At 39.2% G+C, this 26077-nt stretch overlaps 2 protein-coding genes and 1 pseudogene across 4 annotated transcripts in view; all 3 read right to left on the reverse strand.

Moving 5' to 3' along the window:
- CRYBG3 (crystallin beta-gamma domain containing 3) overlaps positions 1 to 3554 on the reverse strand; it is a 145868-nt gene extending 142314 nt beyond the window's left edge. Inside the window, exon 1 of one of the 2 annotated variants that reach the window (XM_069100731.1) lies at positions 3293 to 3552. In XM_069100731.1, coding sequence (XP_068956832.1) covers positions 3293 to 3429 — 137 coding nt within the window. In that variant the 5' untranslated portion in view covers positions 3430 to 3552. Of the gene's footprint in view, positions 1 to 3292 lie in introns of both variants that reach the window. The other variant, XM_069100733.1, reaches the window with a different exon arrangement.
- An 848-nt stretch (positions 3555 to 4402) lies between these two features.
- On the reverse strand, positions 4403 to 14856 carry LOC138171172 (uncharacterized; annotated as a pseudogene).
- A 7683-nt stretch (positions 14857 to 22539) lies between these two features.
- ARL6 (ARF like GTPase 6) overlaps positions 22540 to 26077 on the reverse strand; it is a 34955-nt gene continuing 31417 nt past the window's right edge. For both annotated transcript variants that reach the window (XM_069100743.1, XM_069100742.1), the window contains exon 8: positions 22540 to 23103. In XM_069100743.1, coding sequence (XP_068956844.1) covers positions 23078 to 23103 — 26 coding nt within the window. In that variant the 3' untranslated portion in view covers positions 22540 to 23077. The remainder of the gene's footprint in view (positions 23104 to 26077) is intronic.

Consider the following 26077-nt stretch of genomic DNA (forward strand, 5'->3'; position numbering starts at 1 on the left):
AGCTACTAAATAAATGGAAATGTTTCATTTACTAAAAAAAAAATTATCTCTCCATTGCAATGAAAATAAATGCATTTCATGATAGGGTACAACATCACCTGGATTTCAAAAATCTTTTGGAATATGAAATCTTAAAAGTAGATACTTTCTAGGATTCTTCAAATCTGTAGAAACAGAAGCAAAAGACAAGGAAAGCAGAGTCACGAAGCACCACACAGATCTCGTTCTGATTCCCCTTTATCTAGGTGACTTAAGAGTGAAAGAAAAAATGGAGGTGTAGGATATTAGCAGATTGTTAAAACTCTAGTCCCACCAACCTTCATTACCTAAACCAACTATGGTGAGGAAAGATATCAAAGTCATCACCAAGAGATGTTTTAAAAGTCCTACATTATGTTACTCAATTTAGGTTGTCTTTTCTAACATTTCATACGGCTGTCCTTCCTTAAGAAATAGGAACACAAGAAAAAAACAGAAATATTCACTGTAGAATACTGTATCAAATATGTCAGAGTGATTCTCTTTTGGAATGTAATTTTTTTCCCTGGTTAAAGCCTTAGGAAAAAAATCAGCATGAGACAAATTCCTAAAATAACATCTCTCTGGGGGCGACTGGAATCCCTAGTGCATGCCACTTCTAAGGGTATGAATTGATGATATCCTAACAAGAAAAATAAGTGAATTTTCCTCATTTGGATTAGTTGGTCAATCCTATCCTCCCTACTTCAGTCCCAAATTAGTGGAAATATAATCATAGACAAGCACAAAAGTTTCTCTCCCTTTGTCCCCACCAACAAACATCTAAGTGGCATTGTTGGGAAAGCTGTTACTGAATCTGACACTGGTAGTTCCACTCCACCTTAGCATAAGGGAATATTCAGCTTTACCATTGTAGTTGTCACTAATATACAAGGCATTGTCGCTAATACCAGGCATTATCTATGGAATGTGGCGTTTTCATTTTGAAAATATTCCCTAAATATAAGTCTGTGGAAAACCAAAGCCATTTATATAAAATTGACTCAAACTCTTTATTAAAGACTTAGGCCTTCACTAGTTCCTTTCATCTTGAAATAAGAGAAAGTCATGTTAAAAATCATTAAATTGTATTATTGTTACATACAGTACTACTAAGGGACCTCATTTGATTCCTTAAACTCTTAATGAAGACTTTGGCCCTTCAGTTCCTATTACTGAAAGGGAAACTTGGAGTTAACTAAAATTTTTTTTATGTCTTTCCCATTTTCCCCAACCCCCTTTGAAAAGTGGCAGTGGAAATATGTTAGCTCCTTATTCAAAATGAAAACAAAATGAACAGTCATGTTCTAAGTATGTAATTAAAGTAAGCATTATAAAAAAAAAGTCCCAGCCTTTGCCTTAGAGAGGAAGAGAAAAGCAGTAGCAGCAGGAAGATATGGCACAAGCAGAATGAGCTCATTGAAGAAGGGAGTCCATTCAAAGAGTCCCTCAAAGTCTGAGCCAACCTCCAACCTGCTCGCAAGACATTTCTTTGCAGTCTCCCTTACGGCCTTTAAAGCATGGACCTTTCATTTCTATCTCTGAATAAAATGACCAGGCCAGGTACATAGTCTTAACCTGGATTCACATACTTCCATAGGGCTGTCAAGTGTTTGAACACCCTTAAATACCTTCAGTTTGACACTTTGCTGAGATGACAAGGATCATTCTAAAGAACTTTAATTATCTACCTTTCTTCATACAGTAACAACAGTTTTAACTGATGCACAGCACAGTGATAGTACAAGACCATATAAAGATAAAGTAAAAAGGAATGCATGGTCATATAAGTATACTACTTGAGAAGTTTAAATTAGGTTTTTAAAAATATGAACAACCCGTTAAAGTGGAACTTCTCAGCTCTCACCAACACTGACAAAAATACCTTAAGCACCTAATAATAGTGAATTGCAACACCAATACAAAGACATTTTTAGGAGCTCAATCTTTTTTGTCATTAACCCTGCAATTAGCTGAAGTATAATTTCATCTATTTTACATAGGGAAATTGTAACCCCCAAAAAAGGAGATCTCGAAACCAGGCAGGAGTCAGTGGAAGTTGGACAGCTTCCATTCCTCTTACAGATCATTAAAGCACTCTACTCTGTGGCCGATAAAGCCTCCTAGGTTATGTATAAACTTTTCCCAGTAATCTTCTAGTTTATGACTGCATTGGGGAAGAAAAAAGAGAGAAGATAGACAGGGTCGCTTCCCTTTGAATCAAAAGTTTAAAAGTGATGGGGAGTGATTGTTTTTAGATTTCTTAGAAGCTTCCTTGAGGATGGAGGAAGTGTAGTTTAATGATAGATAACCACAAACTTTATACTAGACTGTTTCATTTGTCAGCAGGTGGGGGTGGGGGGGGTTGGGCCTGCAGCGAGCTGAGGAAACGAGAGGCCAAGCGTCCCAATTTCTGGAAAGTCTTGGGGAGCTCTAGGCAGTTGACTGCCTGCAAGTGTGGTCAGGAACATCTAACGCTTCAGAATCCGGCCACTGGCGTGGGTTCTCTCGCTAGTGTTCCACCTGGAGCCAAGTCTTCAGCATTCAGGCTGGTACTTGTTGGAGTCGTGAGCATCTGTACAATGACAATAGCAGGATGCTCCCCGGCCACCCCGGGGTGCCCCGCCCGAGGCTTGTGCTCTCGGCCAAGGTCCGGCCAAGTCCACACGCTCCGCAGGCTGCAGTCGACAACCGTCTCCCATTAGAACCTGAGGGGCTGGACAGTGACTTGGACCAGGGGATGTGATGGGTGGGGTGTGGTGTGTGTGTGTTTGTGTCTCTGTGTGAGTCTCTGTGTGAGTCTGTGTCTCTGTGTGTGTGTGTGTGTGTGTGTGTGTGTGTGGGTCTGTGTCTCTGTGTGTGTCTCTGTGTCTGTCTGTCTCTGTGTGCGTCTCTGTCTCTGTGTCTCTGTGTGCGTCTCTGTCTCTGTGTCTCTGTGTGTGTGTGTCTCTGTGTCTGTCTGTCTCTGTGTGCGTCTCTGTCTCTGTCTCTGTGTGTCTCTGTGTCTGTGTCCGAGTGCCTGGGGGCTGGCACAGCACGAGGACGCAATGGCCCAGCACACAAAGCCCCCCGCGGGTGGGGGAGGTTACTTAACGGGCGCGATGTCGGACAGGAGCCGTCCCCAGACGCGCGGCGCGCAGGTGGCGGGCCGGGCGGGCCGGGCGGGCCGGGCCTCCGCGCCCAGGGCCGGGAGCACAAGCCGCCGGGAAGTTGGCCGGCGGGCCGGCGCCGCGTCTGGGCGGAGAGCTTCCCCCACCCTCCCGCCCCCGCCTACCTGGGAGCGCCTCCAGCCAGGGGCTGGCTCGCCGCGGGCTTCTGCTCCTCTTCGTCCCGGGAAGGGCTCCGCGGAGTGAAGAACCGGGACAAGCTGGGCCAGGAGGAGCCGGCCCTCCTCCGGCCGCCGCCGGACATCTCCGCGGGGGGGCGAAGCGGCCGCCTACCCCGAGCAGCGGGGGAGAGGAGTGGAGAGCGGCCGGCGCGCGCGGCGCCGCTGGCGGACCCCGGGCGCGGGACCGTGGGCCCGGGCTCCCTCTGGGCTGGCGGCGGGACTGGCGCTGGAGTGCGGGGTGAGGCAGCCAGCAGCGGCCGCGCCCCGGCCCGCCCCGGCCCGGGAGGAGCCAGAGGCTCCAGCGCCGCCCCCCGCCCCGGGCAGCCGGGCGCCCCGGCAGTCCGGCTTCCTCCCGGCTGGGTCCCAAGCCCAACTTCGGGGTGCACCTCAGTATCTCGGGGGGCGGGGGGAGGATCGGCCACCCTCCCAGGGGCAGCCAGCACCGGGCTCAACTTGTGTCTGTGAGTCCCCCACTGGTTCGGGGAAACTGGTACTTTGTTTGGGGGGGGCGCATTTGGGGTTAAGTGACTTGCCCACGGTCACACGGCTATTAAGTGTAAAGCGCCTGAGGTCGCATGTGAACTCAGATCCTGACTCCATAGCCGGTGCTCTATTCGCTGCACCACCTAGCCACCCCGAAACTTTTATATATGTATGTCTGTATACATGATAAGGAGGAGAGAGACCGAAAACTCCAGGGAAACGTGTATCATATAATGTGTGTGTGTGTGTGTGTGTGTGTGTGTGTGTGTACAATATACACATATATATTCCAACAAAGGCAGTGCAAATCACACATGAAGCGCCTCCTGCAAAAAAAGAAAGTTTTAAACTAAATTTTAAAGAAAAACGGCCTCCTGTGACCACAACTTTGTGATAAGCGCTGGGGAAATACGAAGTTGGGGGAGTTTTTGTATGAACAAATATAAGGAAAAGTCTAAGCGAGGTCCTACAGGAAAGAAGAAAGGGGTCCAAACTGCTCTGATGAATGATCTTTATTAAAAAAAAAAAAAATGCTGCTTAAAAACCAAATCAGAACAGAACAAAACAGGAGTAAACCTAGCCAAGTCATTTCTCAAGGACTCAAAGGCAATTTTAGGGGCACCTTTTTTTTCTTTTTTTTTTTTCAGAAGGGTAACTGTTTTATCTGGATTTGAGGGTGATGGAGAACACAATCCACTTCATCAGACTGGCACTTCATCATGAGCAAGGTTAGAGATCCATGGCTCAGCTCCAGTACTTTCTTCTTAGAACAGAAAGGTCCTGTCCACACTCAAGACCTAGGGTGGGGAACCAGTGGCCTCGAGGTCACCTGTAGCCTCATTCAGTTAAAGGGAGGCACTCAAAGACCTATAGCCCACATGTGACCTCCAGGCCACAGATTCCCACCCCTGTTCCAAGAGCAAACACATCTTCTTAAACCTGAAAAGGTCACATACCAAATTTATTGCAAAAAGACCCATGATCCCAACAGTTGCCTTACCAATAGGATTTGGATTTCTGGTAGTGAGCTGGGCCCCAGGGCCACAAAACTTCTTAGACTCGCAGCACCAAGGGTCCGCCACCAGCAGAGTTTGGTCATGTTGGATAAGGATGTCTTTTATTTCCTTCTTGGAGGCCTCATCCACATATTTCCGGTAATAGGCCACCTGGGCTTTGGAGATGGACTGCTGGATAGCATAAATCTGGGCCACATGGCCTCCTCCTTTCACACTGACCCAGGTATCTACTCCAGCAAAACATTCCTTGCCTAGTAGGAGGCCAGGCTCAAGCAGCTTGTAGTACAGGGTTCAAAGCTCAATCATCTCCAGTGGTCCCCCATTCACCTTGATCAGCCCATTGCCTCTTTTGCCGTGGGCCACAGCGACAGTGCTTTTCTTTTGCCTGAAGACCTGAACACACTGGAGCAGCCCCTTGGACCACAGGCTGCTTGGTGGGCTCTGCAGGCCCAGAATAGGGCTGGAGGAAGAGCTGTGGTGGAAGCCAGAGATAGGAGCTCCTCACCCACATGGCGCCAAAGAGGCACATTTAAAAAATGGCTTAGGTACCCATAATATAATAAATATACTTATGATATACAAAAATAAATGTATCATACTATATGAAAATCTTTTAAACATAATTGACTTTGACTTGTTTCCCCCAGCCACCCATGGAAATCATTGGAATTTCTGGATTATTCAGTTATACTGTGCCCATAAAAGGGGTGCTCTCCAGGGTTTTAAACACTAAAAGACCACAGAAAGCACCAAAAAAAGGTTCCCTCTATCTTCTCACTGAATTCCAAATATAGGATACTACACCCAAGGTCACCTTCCCCAACCCCACTCCCCACACACACATTTATGCAGTCCACATGACCCACACTATCACAAAAAGAACCCTTGGATGACATGCCCCATGCGTGGTGGACACTGCACTCCCTTGTTGGATAATTAATACAGTGACACAGTGTCATATTGTGAATTTAAGAAAGGCAACACGCAAGCCTATCTGGACTGATTGCAATGTTACAACTGTTACATAAGTGTCATACTTGACTCCTATGAAGCACCTTATGTGGTTAGTCTCCACAGTTCCTACTACCATGTGTCCCACTTCAAGGTTTGCCAGGATTTCTAAAAGGGAGGTAAATGCAGCCTGTAACAGTATCTTTTTACCATGTTTTCATTCAACTATGTTAATACCACTTTTCTGGGAGCACCTTCTCTTTCTCCCCGCTCATCCCGAGGACTCTAAAGACTCCAGCAAAAAACAACAACAAAACAAAACAAAAAACCCAACTGCTCTTTCTCACAAAAGATTTTTTTATCCTTAATGAGTTCTTTATAAAGAAAACTAGCATTCGAAGAAGCTAAGGAAATACAGCTACTTAGAAGAGAGCCAGAAGTAGAACACAAGCTTCCTCTCTCCCAATGCAGTGTTTTCAGTATTTTGCCAACACTGTTTTTAATTAATTTAGAGTGACAATAAAATGCAAACACAATAATGTCACATATCACAGATGCAAAAACACATTGTTGTTACCACAAATAATGGAAGCAAGAGTCAAGTGTGGCTCTAAGACACAAGTCTTCTTGTCAGAAAAGTCTGCCCACAAGATCAAATGTATGCTTGCACCCTGGAGTATTTACTGTGTGGCAGGTGGCCCAGGCATATTAAGACAGCTGTCAACATCAAGAACACATGAAAACCAAGCAGATGGAATGGGACACTTTGCTAGTTGCTTCCTGTTAGAATGGCTATATATGGCCAAGATGAGGTAATGCCGTTCTCCTCAGGGCAGCAAAAAAGCAATCATCAAACATTGGCTCTCAGGTCAGAGTTAAGGAGGAAAAGACAGTTGCACTATGGCTCCTTAGCTTGGCTGGATCCAATTTTCACTAAGAACCACTAAAGCAAATGAGAAAGGAAAAAGTGATAGCACTTCCCATTCTGTGATATGCAGATTATCATGGTTTGAACACACGGGGGAAACCCCTTTGCCTTGATGCTTCACTGAGAGCAGATGGTAGAATTTTTAAATAATTAGACCATCTTACTTTTACAGGACCCATGAAGTCATACAGTCTTTTTTTATGGAGAACATAAGAATGAGATTTTTCTTCAGACAGCGTTCTTATAATGCTTAATATAAAGTGTACTAATCTAAACCAAATTATATTTACATATATTCCCATCCACCTACTAATACAGTGCTGTTATAACAGCTTCATAAAGGATTCTTTCCCTCCTTTTGGAATCTCTCACATCATTAACTTTAATAAAAATATCCTTGACCAAAAAAAATTAATTATTAGCTAATGTCAAAGCATCTGTATTCTGAAAACAATTTGCAAGGTGAAAGAAAAAATATTCTTTGGAACAAGTACTTTTGGAACAAAATAATTGTTCATGTGATTTCAGTTTGATGTTGCCCATTGCTTGAGTCACATAACCTGAAATACACTACCATATGTACTCTATGAATTTTATTAATACTTAGTTAATAATGCATCCCATAAAGATAACTCAGCATCCTAATGTAGTCGTTACCATGTCAAAAACATCACACAGCCCCTCTTCCCACTTTATCCAGTAGTTTGTAAAATTATCTAGTAAGTTAGAATAGAGTGTAATATATTTTGTGGTACAGTAGGTATTTTTAAACATTTTTTCTTCTGGAAAACAAATGTTTTAAAACCATACAAAGTCCTAATTTTACAAGTGAAGTGTATTTTTGAACAAAACTTTAGAATAAAAGTTGACATGCTAAACTGGCTCCCCTTTCCTGTGGGAGGTCTTAGGCATATCTACCCTGCCAGCAGTGCATCGATGTCCTCTGTCTGTGGAGACTTTGTTCCCAGTATGATTTGTTTCAAGCGGCTCTGAGAAGCATGGGCAGCTGCTCTTGTGAGCAGATGCTTTGGTGCAGAGAGGAGGCAGCTGGAAGCAGCGCGTGTGCATATTGTTAAGGACGAACTTGAATTCTTCAGTTGAAGCCGCTGCAGGATTTCACTCGTATTTCTCCTACACAATTTCTCTTCAAAATGAGAGTGTAAAAATCAATCACTTGCTACCATATGGGGCGCTCACATTTATCTGGCGCTTAAGGTATCCGATTCTAAATGGATTATACTTAACACAGGGAAGTCAAACTTGCCAGCATTCTAAAAATGATTGAAATTAATAGCTCAAGGAAGGTCCTTTTGTAATATTTCCCAAGTTAGCAGCCCAAACCAGGCCACTCTGGGCTAATTACAAAATGCTAACATACATGATTTATTTTTCATTTCTTCAAAAGTGAGGTGCGGCACATATTCTGACGACCCCATAGTAATCTACATTAAATAATTTGGGTTATCAAATTATCCTTTGGATTTAGAGGAATGTCTTTAATACAAGTTTGTCGAGCTAAAACTTTAATTGGCCTTGTAAATGCCAAAATGTTTTCAAAGGATTATTTCTTTACAGCTGGAAGTAACCTTTGAGATCATCTAACCCAGAGGTGTCAAACAGATCCCCTGCAGACCACATGCAACTTACAAAACTCCCTTTGTGACTGGAACTAGATTAAAATGGGAATGCAGGATATTTTAAAAAGTTAAAAAATGCAGTAAAACATAAATAGTGGTAATATGCGGTTTTTGAAGTCAACATGAGGCCATATTACGTATGGCATAGTGGCTCCTGTTTCTTTTTGAGTTTTATATCACTGATATAGTCCAATTACTTAGATTTTTTTTCAGCTGAGAAAACCAAGGCCAGAAAGTTTAAGTGACTTGCCCATGAACACATATGTCATAAATAACTCAGCCAGAATTTGAACTCAGGTGTCCTAATTTTAAATGGAATATTGCTCCTCCTATGCCATGATTTTCAAACAGTCTCTATGCTCTTACCCATTGTTCTTTTTTCTTCTTTACCCAATATTGGGCACAAAATTCCCTCTTATTCCAACAGGTCAATGAGGTAATTTTTTTAAAAAGATGGAAGGAAGGAACATAGGAAGGAAGGGAGGAAAGAAGGAAGCTAGGAAGGGAGGAAAGAAAAGAAAATTCTAAGCTTTTACTAAGTACCAAGCAAGTTCTATGTTCATAAAATCACACAAAATTACAAATGTCCTATCCATCATAATTTTCTATTTTTGGCACAAATAGTTATTTGTTAAGGATTGTCAACTCTGTGACAAGGAAGGAAATAGAGTGTGGATAAATACTGATCATTTTCTGATCATCCACACCATTTACCTACCCCATGTCAAATTCTCTGTCACAATGCACATTTTCCCAGACTGCCTTTCCCCAATTTGTAAATCCTGGGCTCAAGGAATGCAAATTAATTCTTATCCAGTGTTAGATAAGTTGAGAAATGGCAAACCCTGTGGTCTAGTATAAAGAACAATCAATTTTAAATCAATAGAACTAGGTTCAAATTATGATTTGCCATTTACTACCTATGTGACCTTGGGCAAGTCTACTTCATCTCATATATAAAATGAGGAATTAAATAACTTTTAAGATTCATTCTAACTCTAAATGTCTCAGATCCTATATAATACATTCCAACACTGGATAGGAATTACTTTTTACTTTGGCCACCCTCCTTTGTTTCTTTCTCCAATCTTCCCACTAATGGAAATAACAGATAGTCTCCTACGTGTGGTGAAGGAGAAGGACTTGAGAATTTGATTCTAGTTCATCCCTGTTTTCCCTTCTATTCTGGCTCTTCAAACTACAGCTCCTTATTCTACCATCCCTAAAATGAAGAAATTAAAAATGGAAATCTTGAGAGATGTACTATAAACCACAACAAACTTTGTGTCCTTGAAGATCTTTTTATAGTTATTTCTCATTTTATAAATTATTAGAAATTATGTAAGTCCTTAGAACTAATAGGAAGAATTAATTTGTTGCTGAGCCCTGGGAGGATCAGGTTTGAGTTGAGAAGCTAGGCAGTGGTATCTATTTAATGGCAAAAGGCACTCAAGTAATATAAGTATGATCAAGGAAGATTGATGTCAACATATTTCATAAACTTCCAATGTCTGTTGTGTAGAATGTAAAATTTCAAAGGAAGAATAATGATTCCCAAGATAGGTTTAACATTAACAGCCCATTTTTTTTGGAGGGCTATTGGGGTTAAGAGACTTGCCCAAGATCACAAAGCTAGTTTTTGTGGTTAGAGCCTGAGGCCAGATTTGAACTCAGGCCCTCCTGTCTCCAGGGCTGGTGCTCTATTCACTGGGACACCTAGTAGCCTCTAACAGTCCATTCTTAACAGTAAGAAGTCACCATAATCATAATTTAGCTTCTATTCTACACCCACAACATAGGCTTTAGACTACTTCTGTAGTTCACCTGTTTTCTATTTCTCATATGCCTAACCACATTCACTTATTTTGGGGTTCAAGCAACCAATTAAACATATACAAATAATTTTCCAAGAACTTCCACTGGGCTTAATTGTAATTCAATGATATGGTAGTTCTATTTCTGTCTGGTTGCACAGAAACTCTAAGTTATGAAACCAAAGGTATAGCACCAAAAATCCAGTAAGTGTTCATATCACATATACAATAAACTTCTTTAATGCCTTTAATGCCTGCCTTGTGCTATCAATGGAAAAGGGATATGGATATATATTTCCACCCATTTTCTTTCATCTCCTACCATTTAATGAAGAAAAATGTAAAGAGTAGAACTGGACCTGATGAATGATGATGATGATACTTATTTATCTAATATTACATGCCAGGCTTTCTGTTAAGCACTACAAATGTTATTGTATTTGATCCTTACAACTGTACCGTGAAAGGTAATACTATTATTATCTACATTTTACAGCTGAGGAAACTGAGGCAGAGGTTAAATGGCTGGTTCAAGGTTAAACAGCTCATAAATGGCTGAGGCAGGATTTGAACTTGGATCTTTCTGATTCCACATCCAGTGTTATGTCCATTGCACCAGCTAGTTGACCCTGAAAACCTCAATCTAGTTATAAAAATAACTTTCTTACACAAACTAGGGACTGATAAAACTATTTCAGGATGTTAAATAAGGAACTTTATATACACCATGGAGCTGGAGATTGGTCTCTCAAACTACCATTCCAAAAGTATACAGAGTTTGTTGTGCTTCTAATTATTATTAATCTTTCTCTGAGGAAGAAAAATCAAGTCATCCCTTTTCCATTGACTGTGGGAATAATATTCATGATTCTGAATCTCATATAAACAATTCTTTTCATTTATGAAGACTTTTCACAAGGAAAAAGAATACTCTAAGATAAAGTTCTAAGTCTGATGGATAATTTATTGAATGAGGATACATTCTGAGAAGATTTTTTTAACAGTGGAGACCTTTCTGCAGTCTGGAGCTCCTCACTCCTAGGTTCTAAAGTCTCTACAAAAGGAATAGCCTATTATTCTGACAAAGCATTTTTCATATTCAGCATTCTTACTCTCTTCGGACAGCATTTCCAAACTTAATCAGACAAAGTCCTGTGAATAGAAAATACCCTGCTTACAGTTTTCAGGGTAATGGAAAAAACTAAACTAGAAATTAGGAGATCTTGGGTTCTAGTGGAAACCCTCCTCCTACCACATTGTAAGACTTAAAGCACGTTATTTAATTCTAGGTTTCAGTTCCCTCATCTGTTCAATAAGGGGTTTGGAGTAGATAATCCAAAATTACCTTCTTACTGCAAAAATTTGTGATTGTGACTAAAAAAAAATCAGTCATAATATAGAGCACCTACTGCTACTAGATACATTATTCAATCAATATTTGTTCATTGATTGATTTGGTGAGGCAAAATCTGTGTGAATATAATACTAGAAAATACAACTACTGCTACATGAACTGTCAATGTCCTAAAATATAAGGGCTTCCTTAAGCTAATATGAAATGGTGTTTGGGAAACCATTCCCTACACTTTAGGCCTTCAAAATAATTGTCTGATTAAAAAGTAAACAGAAATGTCAAAGCATGAAAAGTATGAAGGTGGAGTATTCACAGCCCTGATCCTAACATGACCCACATAATCTGAGCATATAGCTGCCAAGCCATGACTAGACAGGTTAGACCAGCAGATCCGGCTGAAAAAGTCACGAGTAATTCACTGAGAACTCAAAATAGGGCTGCAGGTGAATGTTTGGTGTTAAAAGTCCTTGCTGACCTTGCCTTCAATGGCATTCTTATCTGGAATGTCCACTGAAATGGGGTCATATTTATAGTATCACCATTGTAAAAAATCAGAAAGACATTGGGCTCACCTTTTTTCTTAAATAAAATTTTTTCCCATTTACATGTATATTTTTAACATTCATTTTTCAAAATGTTGAGTTCTGGTGTGGCTAGGTGGTGCAGTGAATAGAGCACCAGCCGTGGAGTCAGGAGGACCTGAGTTCAAATCTGGCCTCAGACACTTGACACACTTACTAGCCGTATGACTTTGGGCAAATCACTTAACCCCAATTGCCCTCCAAAAAGCAAAAAAAAAAAAATTGAGTTCTAAATTCTCTCCCTCCCTCTCTTCCCCTTCTCTCTCCCTTAGAAAGTAAATAATGTGATATAGATTATACGTGTGTAATGGGGCAGCTAGGGGCACAGTGGATAGAGTATTAGACAGAGCCAGGAAGACTCATCCTCATGAGCTCAAATCTGATCTCAGACACTTAGTAGCTCTCTAACCCTGGTCAAGTCACATAACTCTGTTTGCCTCAGTTTCTTTTCTGTAAAAAGGCTGGAGAAGGAAATGACAAACCACTCTAATATCTTTGCCAAGAAAACCCCAAAATGGGGTCACGAAGAAGTCAAACATGACTGAAATGACTCAACCACAAAAATGTGCAATCATGTAAAACATTTCTACATTAGTCATGTTCTCACATTTATTTTTAGGGGGTATTTAACAAATGCCTTTTGATGATGGTGACTATAAAATGTATGTTTTATAATGTATTTATAAAAAGTCATAAGTACTACAAATCATACATGGGTAGCTCATTTTCTGGGGCTACTCTCCCAAATTTCCCTTGCACACCCCTTTTCTGAATACAAATATGGTTCTAGTACCTAAACTATGGAAAGTTAAAGCACAGAAATAAAGCTGATGGCAAATATCCCTAATATATATTGATACAAAAATGCTCATTAAAATACTGATGGAGAGAGTAAAACAACACATTAAAAAAGCACACAGATTCAGGCTAGCTTATACCATTAAACCAAGGTTGATTTAATATGAGGAAAGTCATAAATATAATACCATCTATATTATAACAAAAATGAAAAATTACCTGATTATTTCAATAGAAGCAAAAAATCATTTGACCAAATCTAATACTAACTTATGTCAACAACATTAAAATTAGAATAAATAGACCTTCCTTAATATGGTAATAGTATCTACCTAAAACTAAGAGCTAGCATTATCAGTAATGAGATACAGGCCTTTACAATAATATTGAATAAACAAAAACTTTCCATTTTCACCACTATTACTCTATTTAATGTAGTTTTAGAAATGGTACCTATTGCAATAAGACAAAAAAAAAGGAAATTTTAGGAATGAATATGGTCAAAAAAGAACTCAAACTATTTCTTTTGTAGATGGTATGATAGTCCTAAAGTCAACTAAAATTCATGGAAATAATTAATAATTCATTAAAGTAGCAGAATATAAAACAAAACACATAAATATTAGCTTTTCCATATATTACCAACAAAACCCAAAAGAAAGAGCCAGAAAAAAGGAACTGCATTTACAATGATTACAGAATGTATGAAGTATCCTGGAGTCCAGATACCAAGAAAAAGACAGGAACTACAGTATTTCAACTACTGACACTCTTTACAGAAATAAGGACAGACCTGAATTATCAGAGAGGTATTAAGTGATTATGTTGGATAGTTTCAATGTAATGAAAATAACATTATCTAAATTAATTGACAGGTTCAGTGCAATTAGACCAAAACAAAAAAAAAAAAAAAAACCCCCAAACCAAAAAACTAAAACCAAAAACAACCAAACAAAAAATTTACCAGGAGAAGCAAAAGAAAAAAAATAGTAAGGGAAATTATGAAAAATAAAAGAGGAATAGGAGAAGGAAGGGTCTAGTGATACCACATCTAAAATTATGTTACAAAGCAGTAACCATCAAAACTATCTAGTACTGGTTAAAAAAGATTGATCCGTTGAACAGATTACCTACAAAAAAGCAAAAAGGAAATATGCCTAGTATTGTGATGTTCAGAAACCTAAAGATTTTAGCTACTAGGTTAAGGATTCAGTCACTATTTGACAAAAACTGCTAGGAAAATTAGAAAGCAGTCTGACAGAAATTCTGTTTAAACCAATAGCTCAAACCACATATCATAATAAGCTTCAAGATGATACAGTCCTGGATCACAGCATGACAGGACTGTGAATCTAGAAGGGGCCTCAGAGGCCAACTACTTCAATCCCATCATTTATAGATGAGAAAACTGAGTCCAGAAAGTTTAAGTGACTTTCCCAAGGCCAAACAGGCCTTGTCAAAGTGTGAAAGACTGCATAAACAAAGTAGAGGATCAGGAAAAGAGACCTTCTACAACTCTGGATGGGGAAGAGTTTTTGAGTTAGCAAAGAGAATTGATTACAGGAAATCAAATAGATAATTCTGAAAAGTGTCTGCACAAACAAAATCAGTGCAATTAGAATTAGAAGAAAAACATCTTTAAACCAAATTTCTCTAACTAAGTTCTGATAGTCAAGATACATAAGGTAGTGATAAAAAATACATAAGAACAAGAGATATCGATCAAAACATACGATCTGGCAATTCTCAAAAGAAGGAAGACAAATAATCAGCAACCACATAAAAATGCTCTATGAAATTAAAATAAAATTGAATTGAATTCACTAATCATGAAAATAAGAATTTTTAAAGATCCGAGGCTCTACCTCACACCTATCTGTTTGGCGAAGATGACAGGAAAAATGACAATTGCTATAGGTGCTGTGGAGCTGGGATTTGGTTCAGCCATCCTGACAGCAACTTGTAATAGCCAGAATTCACTGAACTCTGCATCATCTGTGATCCACTTCTAACACTTAACATTTTTATTGCATTGTCATTTCCTTTGATCTCTTTTGAGTCTATTTTTTAAAGCAGTACCCTGGATTTATAATATGCTTTTTAGAAAGGGATGTATGCAATAGAGATTTATAATTTCTCATATAATCCTTTCTTTCAACCTTATTTTGTATTTGGAAATGTTAGTTTTCTTTTTTTTTTACTTTTAGTTTGCAACATTCAGTTCCTCAATCCCTTGAGTTTCCAGTTTTCTCTTCCTCCCTCTCCCCCTCCTTTTCCTCCTCCTTCCACCCCACCCCCCACCCCATGGCGGCGTGCAATCCAATATAGGTTCTATAAATACCTTCACATTAAACATTAGTTAGGTTGTAAAGAAGGATTATAACCAATGGAGTGAACAATGGGAAAGAGGGAACAAAACCAACCAAGAAAAAGAGAGTGAGTAAGTGGATATTGATCTAGATGGGGCAATCTGCATTCAGACTCCGCATCTTTCTCTGGATGTGGACATCTCTTTCCATCAGGCGTCTTTTGGAGTTGTCTTATAACCCTGCATTGCGGAGAGGAGCCCCGTCTTCCTTCTCTGGCACATCGCTGGCGGCACTGCATTCAGCTTTCGTAGATGGTCCCTTTTTCCTATATATAGCCTATAGTGTCTATAGGCCTCAGACCGTCTCCCTGCTCTGACCTGGGCTGGAAAAATGACTGTGTCTCCTTGGATTTCCTAATCACCATTTGGTTTGGGACTTTTCCTTGATATTTGTTGAAGTAGTGAGAGAGAACTAGGTCATACTATTTCCTCTTTTTTTTTTTTTGAGGGGTGAGGGCAGGGCAGTTGGGGTTAAGTGACTTGCCCAAGATCACATGGCTAGTATGCGTTAATTGTCAGAGGCTGGATGTGAACTCAGGTCCTGCTGACTCCTGGGCCAGTGCTCTATTCACTGTGCCACCTGGCCAGCCCCATACTATTTCCTTTTACTTGCCATCTTTGCCAGTCCTAGTCTGTCCCAGAAGACAATGGTTACCTGTTTACCTCTACTAATGTTGAATATACCTTCTTGCATTCTTCCTCACTTTGTTACACACACACACACACACACACACACACACACACACACACACACAGCCAGTAGTAATAATCCTTGCGTCTCACTACCAGTTTCTGCCCCTTGAGAGCCCATTCCACATCTACCCTTCTGTAATGGTAAGGGAATTTGAAGATCTTCCCTGTCCCTTAATGGGCCTCATTTGGACCCCAACAACAGAAGCTTGTTTAGGGGAGACTTGTTTTTCAGGAAGGCCCACCCCTTTTGTTATTTTGTAATTACGCAGTGGGTTACAAAGGTTGTGATGTCCTCTGACTATACACACACGCGCACACACACACACACACACACACACACACACACACATGCACTCTGAGGTGAGGTTTGCTTTGGGGCTCACTTATAGGAAGAGTTGTGTGATTTGACCAGATGAGAATCTGGGCAGCTGTTGAGTCCCCAAACTTTGAAAACCCAGATGTTGGCGCTTCTCTCTCTGGTAACTATGTATGTATGCAATGATCAGACAGCTAGAAGCCCTGTCTGTTGTTCTGTTGAATTGTTATTTTTTCTGTATTTTTGGTCTGCTTGTAATTTCTGTTTGTATTTTCTGAAGTTTAGGGTGCTGACTTTTCCCCCTAAACAAAGTGAATGACATATATGTTTGATTAAAGTAAGATTGTTAACCCCTTTTGAGCTGCTTTCCTTTTGAAAAGCAGATCAAAGAACCTGTGCTAGCAGCCACACTGGGTATGCTGGGGCGCTTGTTATTACAAGGGTGGTCAGACAGGATCTGCAAACAAAGAAAAGGATAACTGGGGTAATTGTCTGTTTCCCAGTTGTGGTAGCTGTGACTCTGGAACCATGGAGCAGGAGTGGAGAATGGCCTGCATGCTGGCTTTGGGGAGGTTAGAGTAGGAATGGAGGGGTGCCCACATCAGGACTGGGATGGAAGCCAGGTGCAGCTGCCTCCTGCAGGAGGAGGAACCCAGGAATTCAGAAGCCAGTCACTGTGCAGCAAGGCAGGAAAGCTGAATGTGTTTGGGACCCAGGGGGAGGGTGGAATTGTCTGTGGTGGGTGGGGGGGGAGTGCTGTGGACCCCCACAGACCCCACCCTGCTGACTTTTCTGCTCCAGACTCCTCAGGACTTGGAAGTGGGGCCTGGAGCAGTGTGGGGAGGAAGACACACCCCCACGAGAACGTTATTTGTACATTTTTGTTTTGCATTGAGGGGATTATAATGCTATGTACTTTGTGTTTGTTTAAGGTTGTGTGGCCACTCTGGTAATGAGTTGTTATATTACGTATCTTGCAAATGTGATGTGTCTATTTTGTGGGGATTATGCTGTACTTAAAGAGAAACTAATGCCAATTCAGATACAAGTTGCCCCTGCAATGGGCATGAAAGATCTCGGGGCCAAATGTAATGGTAAGGGAACTTGAAGATATTTCCTACCCCTTAATGGACCTCACTGGGAGTCCAACAAGAGAAGCTTGCTTAGGAGAGGCTTATTTTTCAGGAAGGCCCACACCTTTGGTTACTTTGTAATTGGGCAGTGGGTCATGAGGGTTGTGGTGTGTACACACACACACACACACACTCTGAGATAAGGTTTTCACTTTGGGGCTCACTTATGGGACGAGTTGTGTGATTTGGCCAGGTACGACTCCCCCGTGCTTCTCTCTCTGGTAACTACGTATGTATGTACAGCTAGAAGCCCTGTCGGTCTGTTGAACTGTTTTCTCTGTCTGCATTTTTGTCTGTTTGTAATTTCTGTTTGTATTTTCTGAAGTTTAGGGTGCTGACTTTTTCCCCTGAACTAAGTGAATGACATATATGTTTGATTAAAGTTTGTTAACCCCTTTTGAGTTGCTTTCCTTTTGAAAAGTAGATCCAATAACCTGTGCTAGCAGGCATCCTGGGTATGCTAGGGTACTTACTGCTACAGATAGTAACTTGTAGATCTCTTTACTAATCTTTAATCTCTCTGTATTCCTTGGTAACTATAAACATACCAAGATCTCAAACATTTTTTGGGAAACAAAACAGCATTGACTTTGGGATCATGCCATCTCTTTAGGCTATTGTCTCATACTCCCTTTCACATTAAAACTCTTGAAACAAATGTAACAGGAATTGCCTCTGCCTGTTTACTTGCATCTCAACCTTTCCCCATTTGTGTCTGACTCCATTTTGGGATTTTCTTTGCAAAGATATTGGAGAGGTTTGCCATTTCCATTTTTCAGATGAAGAACTGAGGCAAACAGGGTTAAGTGACCTGCCCAGGGTCACACAGCTAGTAAGTGTCTGAGGCCAGATTTGAATTCTTCCTGCTCCCAAGCCCAGTACTCTATCCACTGATAGTTGCTCCTATGGCATGAGTGAGACTTTATGCTGAGATTTATTGAGTGTCTCTGGACTCTGCCCTACCTACTCCTTCTGATACATTATTAACACATTCCTGTTAATGAATTTTTTCACTTTTTCTTGTAACAGCTTCTTTATAAAAGTTCACCAAATCAAACATTAGAGATCTTTTTCTCTCTTCAAAGAGAAGATGCTAAAAAACCAAAAATACTTCTCCTTTTCTTAGAGAAAATTCACATTATCAAGTACATATTTATGCTACCTATTTCCAGACTGAGAGGTGATGGATTCAGAGTGCAATGGAGGCTTTTTTTATGAGCTAATGTAGGAATTTGTTTTGCTTGATTGTACCTTTGTAAGGATTTGTAAGGGCTATTTTTCTTGTGTTCTCATGGGGAGGAGAAAGTGGTGAAAGGGACAGAATTTGGAGATGAAATAAAATTGAATTAAAAAAAAGAAAGTGTTTACCATTGTCAAGATGACCTTGATATAAACCAACCCTGGAAACCATTTTAAAAATCTTTAACTCAGTTTGATTCAGTTCAACAAACATGTTAAATATTTGTAAAAGGCTGCTAACTAGCAGCTAAATAAGACACAAAGTTTAGATAAGCTATGTTCCCTTCTGAATATATATATATATATATATTTTAAAGCAATTGGGGTTAAGTAACCTGCTCACGGTTACACGGCCAGTTATTTCTGGGTGTGGTGCTGAGTATCTGAGCCCGGATTTGATCCTCCAGGTCATCCCGACACTGGCGCCGGTGCTCTTTCTCGCTGTGCTACCTGGCCGCCCCTCTTCTGAATATTCTTACAAAAGTAACCATAGAATAAAAGGAATTTAGCAAAGCATAGATAATTATACTTAGATCAGAGAATAAGAACTAGAAGGGGTCTTAGATGCCATATAATCTAACTGCTTTATTAATAGATGAGGAAACTGAGGAATCTTTTTCAGTTTCAACAGCCATTAAAATCAAACATCTGAGTAAACTGAATCTAGAATGGGATTCTATATAGGCTGTTTGTATTCTCCTTTTCTCTGATTCAGATGTGAAGTTCAAATGAAACCATTCCCCTATGAACTTCTCCCCTTTTCCCTTCCTTGTTTGTATAATCATATTCTTGTCTAATTCTTCTTTCTTCCAGTGTTGCCATGTAAGTCAAACTGCTGACATCACTTTGACCACCATTAACTATGGTAGAATCAACTCAAAGGAGAGGCTGCTGGTCATGGAGAGTGAGAGCACAGAAGTGGCAGTCATGAGTATGTACCGCTCCTGCATGTCTGGTTCTATTTTTTAGGGCACATGAAAGGAGATTCACACAATTCTGGGGAAGGTGGCTAGGGAGGCAGTGTTTTCTGGAGATCAGGTTTCCCTGAGTACAAACAACATGGGAAAAGTATGAAGATAAGAAGTAGAGCTTCATAAGCATATGTATAGAACAGAATTTCCAGAGGGTACAATGGAGGGGGAGAAAAAGAAAGCTACCCCTGGGAAGTAGGTCTGGAGTGAACAGGGATGAAGGAAGAGGAAGGAATAGCAGAAAAGAATTTTAGTAATAAAAGGTTGAAGTGTTATTGATTTTTTTTTTTACCCTTTCCAGTATGCAATGGTTACCCTGTACCAGATGTCAGCTAATGAAGGACTGAGATGATGGTGATTTTCATATCCTTTCTGGTGTCTCAAGCACTGGTTTAGAGCAAGAGTCAGCAAACTATAGCCCAGTAGGTTTTAGATTTTTAAATAGTAGGAAAAGAAATCAAAATAAGAGTGAGATTTTGTGACACATGAAAATTATATGAAATTGGAATTTCGGTATCCAAAAAGTTTTACTGAACACGGCCATGCTAGGTTGTTTATGTGTTGTCTCTATCTACTTTTGAGCTACATGTTAGAGTTGAGTTTTGGGGACAGAGGCACCCATCGCTTCACACTGCTTCTTGGCACACTGCGTATTACAGTGATACAGTTATGACTTGACAGCATTTTGTGCCAAGCATATCACCACACTGCACATTTTTAAAAATTACCAGTTCATACCCATCATATCGAAAAAAGAAAAGTGGACTTTGAATGGAGGACTAAGAAAGCACAATGGAATGTGTACTATTTTGTTACAGAAGTAGATGGCAAAGCACTGTTTATTATGCAATGACACAATAGCTAAGCTCAAAGAATATAATACATGTCAACACTACAAGTCTAAGCATTTGTCACAATATTCTCAATGCACAGGAAAGCAATGGCAAAAAAAAAATTAGAAAATTTAAAATGAACTATCTCATCACAGCAGAATTTCTTGATAAAAATGAAAATGAGGTTACAATTAAATTTCCAAGTAGCACATTTGTTAGTAAAGCAAGGAAACTGTTTAGCAATGTTAAGTTAATTAAATTGTTTGATTACAGCAGCCAAAGAAATGTGTCCAGAGAAAACAAATTTGTTTAAGACTATTCACTTTTTAGCTCAATTAAAATCATATGCTTGTAGACTGATGTCGGTATTCAGCAGTACCTATCTGTGTTAAAAGGCATTTTCAATGATGAAATATATCAAATCTTATAAGAGGTCAAGATTAACAGATGAATATTTGCAATCAAGTTTGATGATTGGGAATGCTAACTTCAAACCTCAATTAAGCGAAACATTATCCCCCCTAAAAAGATCCCATTTTTCTCATTCTCATTATGAAAATTTGTAATCAATTAAATTTATAATTTCATCAATAAAAAATTGTGGAAATTGTGGATTTGTTGAATTCATAGAAATGTTTTCTTGCTTATTATATAAGTATCTATGATATACTTGATTTTGCCTATTGACCTTGATGGCCTAAAATATTTACCATGTAGCCCTTTAGAGAAAAGGTTTATTCACCTTTGGTTTAGAGGGCTGTTGGATCTTTGGGACTCTGACAATTGATGGTCAGTCTAACTTTCTTCTCCATAATTTTAGAGGAAAATATGGAAAACTAGACATACATAGACTATGGGGCTTTGGCAACACAGGAATAAATCACTACTTCTATGGTTCTAAGTATTTCTAATGTATATTTAAATATGGGCAAGTTAGGCAGTATGGCAAAGTAGGTAAAGGGCTCAGGCTGACATCAGTAAGAACTGGGTTTGCCTACAATATTTACTAGCTTTGTAGTCTTGGATAGATAAATCATTAGATAAGCTCAAAGATTCTCCTTGAGCCTCTGGTTCATAATCTATAAAACTGGGATAATATCTATATGGTACCCACCTTACAAAGTAGTTACGAAGATCAAATTATAAATGTATGTTAAGTTGTTTGTAAACTTTAAATCACTATAAAAATGTCAGCTAGTCTTAGAAAATACTGCTTTGTCATATTTTAAAAACTCTTTTGGTCTTTCTAAGTGAAAAAAACTTAAACAGTTTAATATTAGTTTTGAAATTGTTGTTTATTTAAAGTCTCTGTGGACAAAGAAAGCTATTTCATTATTCCAGTGCATTGTATGATACCTTAATTACACATTTTTTTTCCTTCTTGGTTTTTCCATTTCCTCAATTCTGGTCACTTAAGAAGGTTGAACAGTTATATATATTTCCTTTATAAATATATCCTCATACCTGAGGCCATTTCCTTGCTATAAAACTTACTTTTCCCTTAAAAATATATTTTCTCAGTAAATAGTTTGCTGTATAATTTCCTAGGTAAAATCTGTCTGTTTTCAGTGGCTTTAGTTAATGTGTTTACTAAATAGAAATAAGTGACAAAGTAATAGAATCTGTATATCTGATTTATAGGTTTTGCATGCATCTTCAAATCTAAAGTATAATGATTTTACAGTATACACACACACACACACACACACACACACACACTACATTTTCCTTAGCTAAGCAATACAGTTGTGTGATTCATAATTGTCTATTATGGCAAAGTTCTGAGACAAAAGAGGAGGCAATGGGGTAGCTTAGGAGGCAAGGACTAAAGCAGAAAGCACAGAGTCAACTATAAAACCATACAAGGAATGAAAGAACTTGCAATCAAAGTTTTCAATCCAGAACAGAAATCAAATTGTCTACGTAGCCAAAGAAATGAAGTCCCATACTATACTAAAAGATCACATTTTCCTTTAAATATTAGCTCTGTTTCAAATGACAATAAAATACACAAGATGCTATTTCGTCCCATCTTAAAACGAACATTATTCTTTTCAGCCTAAACAAACACACAGTAGTTAATATATTCACTTCATATTTTATTAATGATAACATGTTATACTTAGTAACAAATTCAATACATACTACTAACCAGAGTCCCTTATGAGCATCTGTAGTTCTTTTGAAAAACAGATTTCATAGAGTTTCATTATGTACTAAATTATAAAAAATGAGACATCTTTTAAAATAAAGCGTATTTAAAAAAAAAAAAAGATTGAGCCAGGACATAGAGATAGCGTCTATTTTAAGCATACTAAAATGCCAAAAAGTGGTTAAAATTGAATGTAGACATTTAAAGGACTGATTATTCTAGTGTCACTGCTAAGGGAGATTTGGTTTGAATATAACTCATGGCCTCAAAATACCTGAGAAGGAATATTGACAAAAAATAAAAAGCTCATTCTCCTTGAGTCCATGAAGGCAAATAGAATAATATATGATATTCTTAAACACACACACAGGCAAAGCCTAAAATTAAAAAAAAATAAAGTGTGCTTTAAGAAACCATGCCTTGAAACAAAAGAACTGTTGAAGTTTATGGACATCATTATCTTTTCACGTCTTCACCACTTGGATCTGATCTGGTGACAAGAAATAAAAATAAACAAGCATAAATCCTCACATGGCAAAAGTGCACGAAGTCATCCCAAAGTACACACAGCATACTCCAAATCTATACATATACACCCATTTTTATAAAGTTTTATGCTATCACTTCTGGACACAGTGGCAGCATTTACCAAAGTGAAGTGTATAATAAAGTAAAACGTAAGCTAACCATACTGTCTAACTGGGTATGGATTACTTTTTAAAACAAAGGAATAATTCATAGTTCTATAAAGGGAATGCATATTCTCTTAAGGTTTTACTAAACAATACACTATACTTTGTTGGGTATCTAAGAATCCTGCTTCTGTTTGCTAATAAATAGGCAGTTGTACAAAGCCTAAAATACAAGACACAAGAGAACAGGGTCTTAGAGGTCATCTAGTCCCTTCATTTTATACATGACTAATATGACACTGAGAAAAGGCAGCTTTTCAAAATGAAACTTCATATGTTAAATATGTACAAGATTTGTCACGAAATGAAGCAGAACCCTTTTTTCTGTATTAAGCTATGAAAAGAAAAAAAAAAACAATCCAATCTCTTGACTTTATATTTTACAACCTCCCCGTGCATAATTTAACTTGACATAGATGTCTTTGGTCAACACATCAGCAATAATGTGCACTAATGAACATTTTATTTATCTATTTTCAAAAACAGCTTAAGCTTAGGTCTACAGTGTAGACACATTTAATAAATCTCTATTGAATTGAATTATGGAAAATATCTATGAGAATTTTTAAGGCTCAGCTAAAATGCTGCTTCTTTTATGAGATGTTCAAGGATACTTCTAGCCTGCTAAGCTTTAAACTCCCAAAATACTGTTAAACTTTCTTATGTGCTCATCATTTTCTACTTTGTATTATTGTTATATGTGTACATCTTATTTGCTGTTCTAAATTATAAAGTCCTTAAAAGCAGTGATGATATTTTATTTATTCTTGTAACCCCCCTCACTATCTAGCACCAGCCTTGCCTATGACTGTAGGCGCTAGGTAAATGTTTGATGAATGAATTCATTAAACCATGAAAACATAAGCTGCCAACCATTACAAAAGTCAATATAACAAGGTACTTATGTCCCCAAATGAACTTATAAATAAATTTGAATGCTAAGATACACAAATGTTATACTCATAATTTTAAAAAATCCAGTAATTTAATAGTCATCAAGGCATTTTCTCTATGATTTAGGATCACTACTGACCCCTAGTGGTTAGTTCAAAAAAGAACACATTTTTAGGAAACCCAGTACCGTTCTGTATTTTACGTGTAAAGACAGTGCTGATCACCCACACTCCCTTTCCAAATCACCTTTGTAATCATCAGTAAGAACCTGTAAAACAACTGGCCAATCAATCAACCAACAAGGATTTCTATGTGCTAGGCATGATGCTAGGAACTGGGGAATACCAACGGAGGCGAAACTCTCACTGGTCTCAAGCAGTTTGAACTTTTAATGCAGAAGCCTATTAATATGTAAATAAGTGAGTACATAAAGGATACATAGAGAGTGCACAGAAGGTAACCTTCGAGGGGAAGGCCCTCACAGCTCAGTAAACCAGGAAAGGCCTCCTGCAGAAGGTGCCATTTGAGCAGAGTCTTGAAGGAAGCTACTGAATCTGGGAGGTGGAGATGAGAAGGCAGGCATTCCAGTCCCAGCTTCGGGGACAGTCAGTTCAGTGGTCCAGAAATGGGAGAAGCAGTGTTTTGTGTAAGGAATATATTGTAGGTAGACAACGGTTGTATCACAGAATGGGGGCAGGGGAGCTGAGTGTAAGATAACTGGAAAGGCAGAAAAAGGACAGATTGTGAAGAGGTTTACATGGTTAATGGTCCCATGTGGGAATTCCATAAGGCCTGAAATTTTTTGAAATCAGTTTCTATAGAGGTATTTTTGATCCTGGAGGATAACAGTTCATTAAGTGTATGTGTGTGGTGAGTAACATGATCACACTTTAGGAAAAGCATTTTTTTGGTAGCTGTATGGAAGATGGATCAGATCTGAGGCAGAGAGACTCATCAGAAAGTTATAGCAACAGTCATGTGAGAAGTGCTGAGGGCCTGAGGAACTGAACTAGGGTGGTGTAATGGGAATGGGAAACTGAAGATCTTCTCTGCCCCTTAATAAGCCTAAGGGAATCTGAAGGTCTTCCCTGCCCCCCTAATAGAATGACTGTAATCACATGGAGCCTGTGCTGCAAGGAGTGTGCTGAAGGGTGGAGAAGAGCCCACAGGAAGCTGGGAGTCAGACCAGCTAGACGGTGGGAGAGAGAGGACCTATCCAGGGAGACAGCTAGGCTTGTGAGTATTGGTTTGTGGGATGGTGTGGCTCTCTGCTGCACTGTGGTATATTAACTTCTATGTTGCTATGATGGATTCGGTTCCCTGGTGTTGGGATTTGGTTTTCTGGTGTCTAGATAAATGTTTTGCTTCTGTCTTATGTATGGAGTCTGTTATATTTTGTGATTGTGAACTATGCTGGCATATTTACAGTTGCCGTTGGCACTGTGAATATTGTGTTGGTGCTATGTGTGGTGACTGTGTGAATGGAGAAAAAGGGGCATATAGGAGAGATGTTGTGAAGGAAGAAATGACAAAATGTTGACAACTGTCAGTCGGGATATATGAAATTAGAGTGAGGCAATGAGGGTGACACTGAAGTGTCTGGCCAGAGCTAAGCATACCCTTATTGTCTTTAGAATGGGGTTTTTCTCTCTTCAAGTATTAATGGTCCCATGTGAGAATTCCATAAGGCCTGAAATTTTTTGAAATCAGTTTCTATAAAGGAAGCGCCCACATTGGTGACATCACAGATCTGTTGAAGAATTAGAGTTCTTTTTTTTTTAAGCAATCGGGGTTAAGTAACTTGCTCAAGGTTACACGGCCAGTTATTTCTGGGTGGGTGCTAAGTGTCTGAGCCCAGGATTCGAACCCCCAGGTCAT

This window comes from Petaurus breviceps, unplaced genomic scaffold (genome assembly GCF_028583685.1).
Source record: "Petaurus breviceps papuanus isolate PSGF00001 unplaced genomic scaffold, PetGlider_PUasm1.0 419, whole genome shotgun sequence".
Taxonomy (NCBI): domain Eukaryota; kingdom Metazoa; phylum Chordata; class Mammalia; order Diprotodontia; family Petauridae; genus Petaurus; species Petaurus breviceps.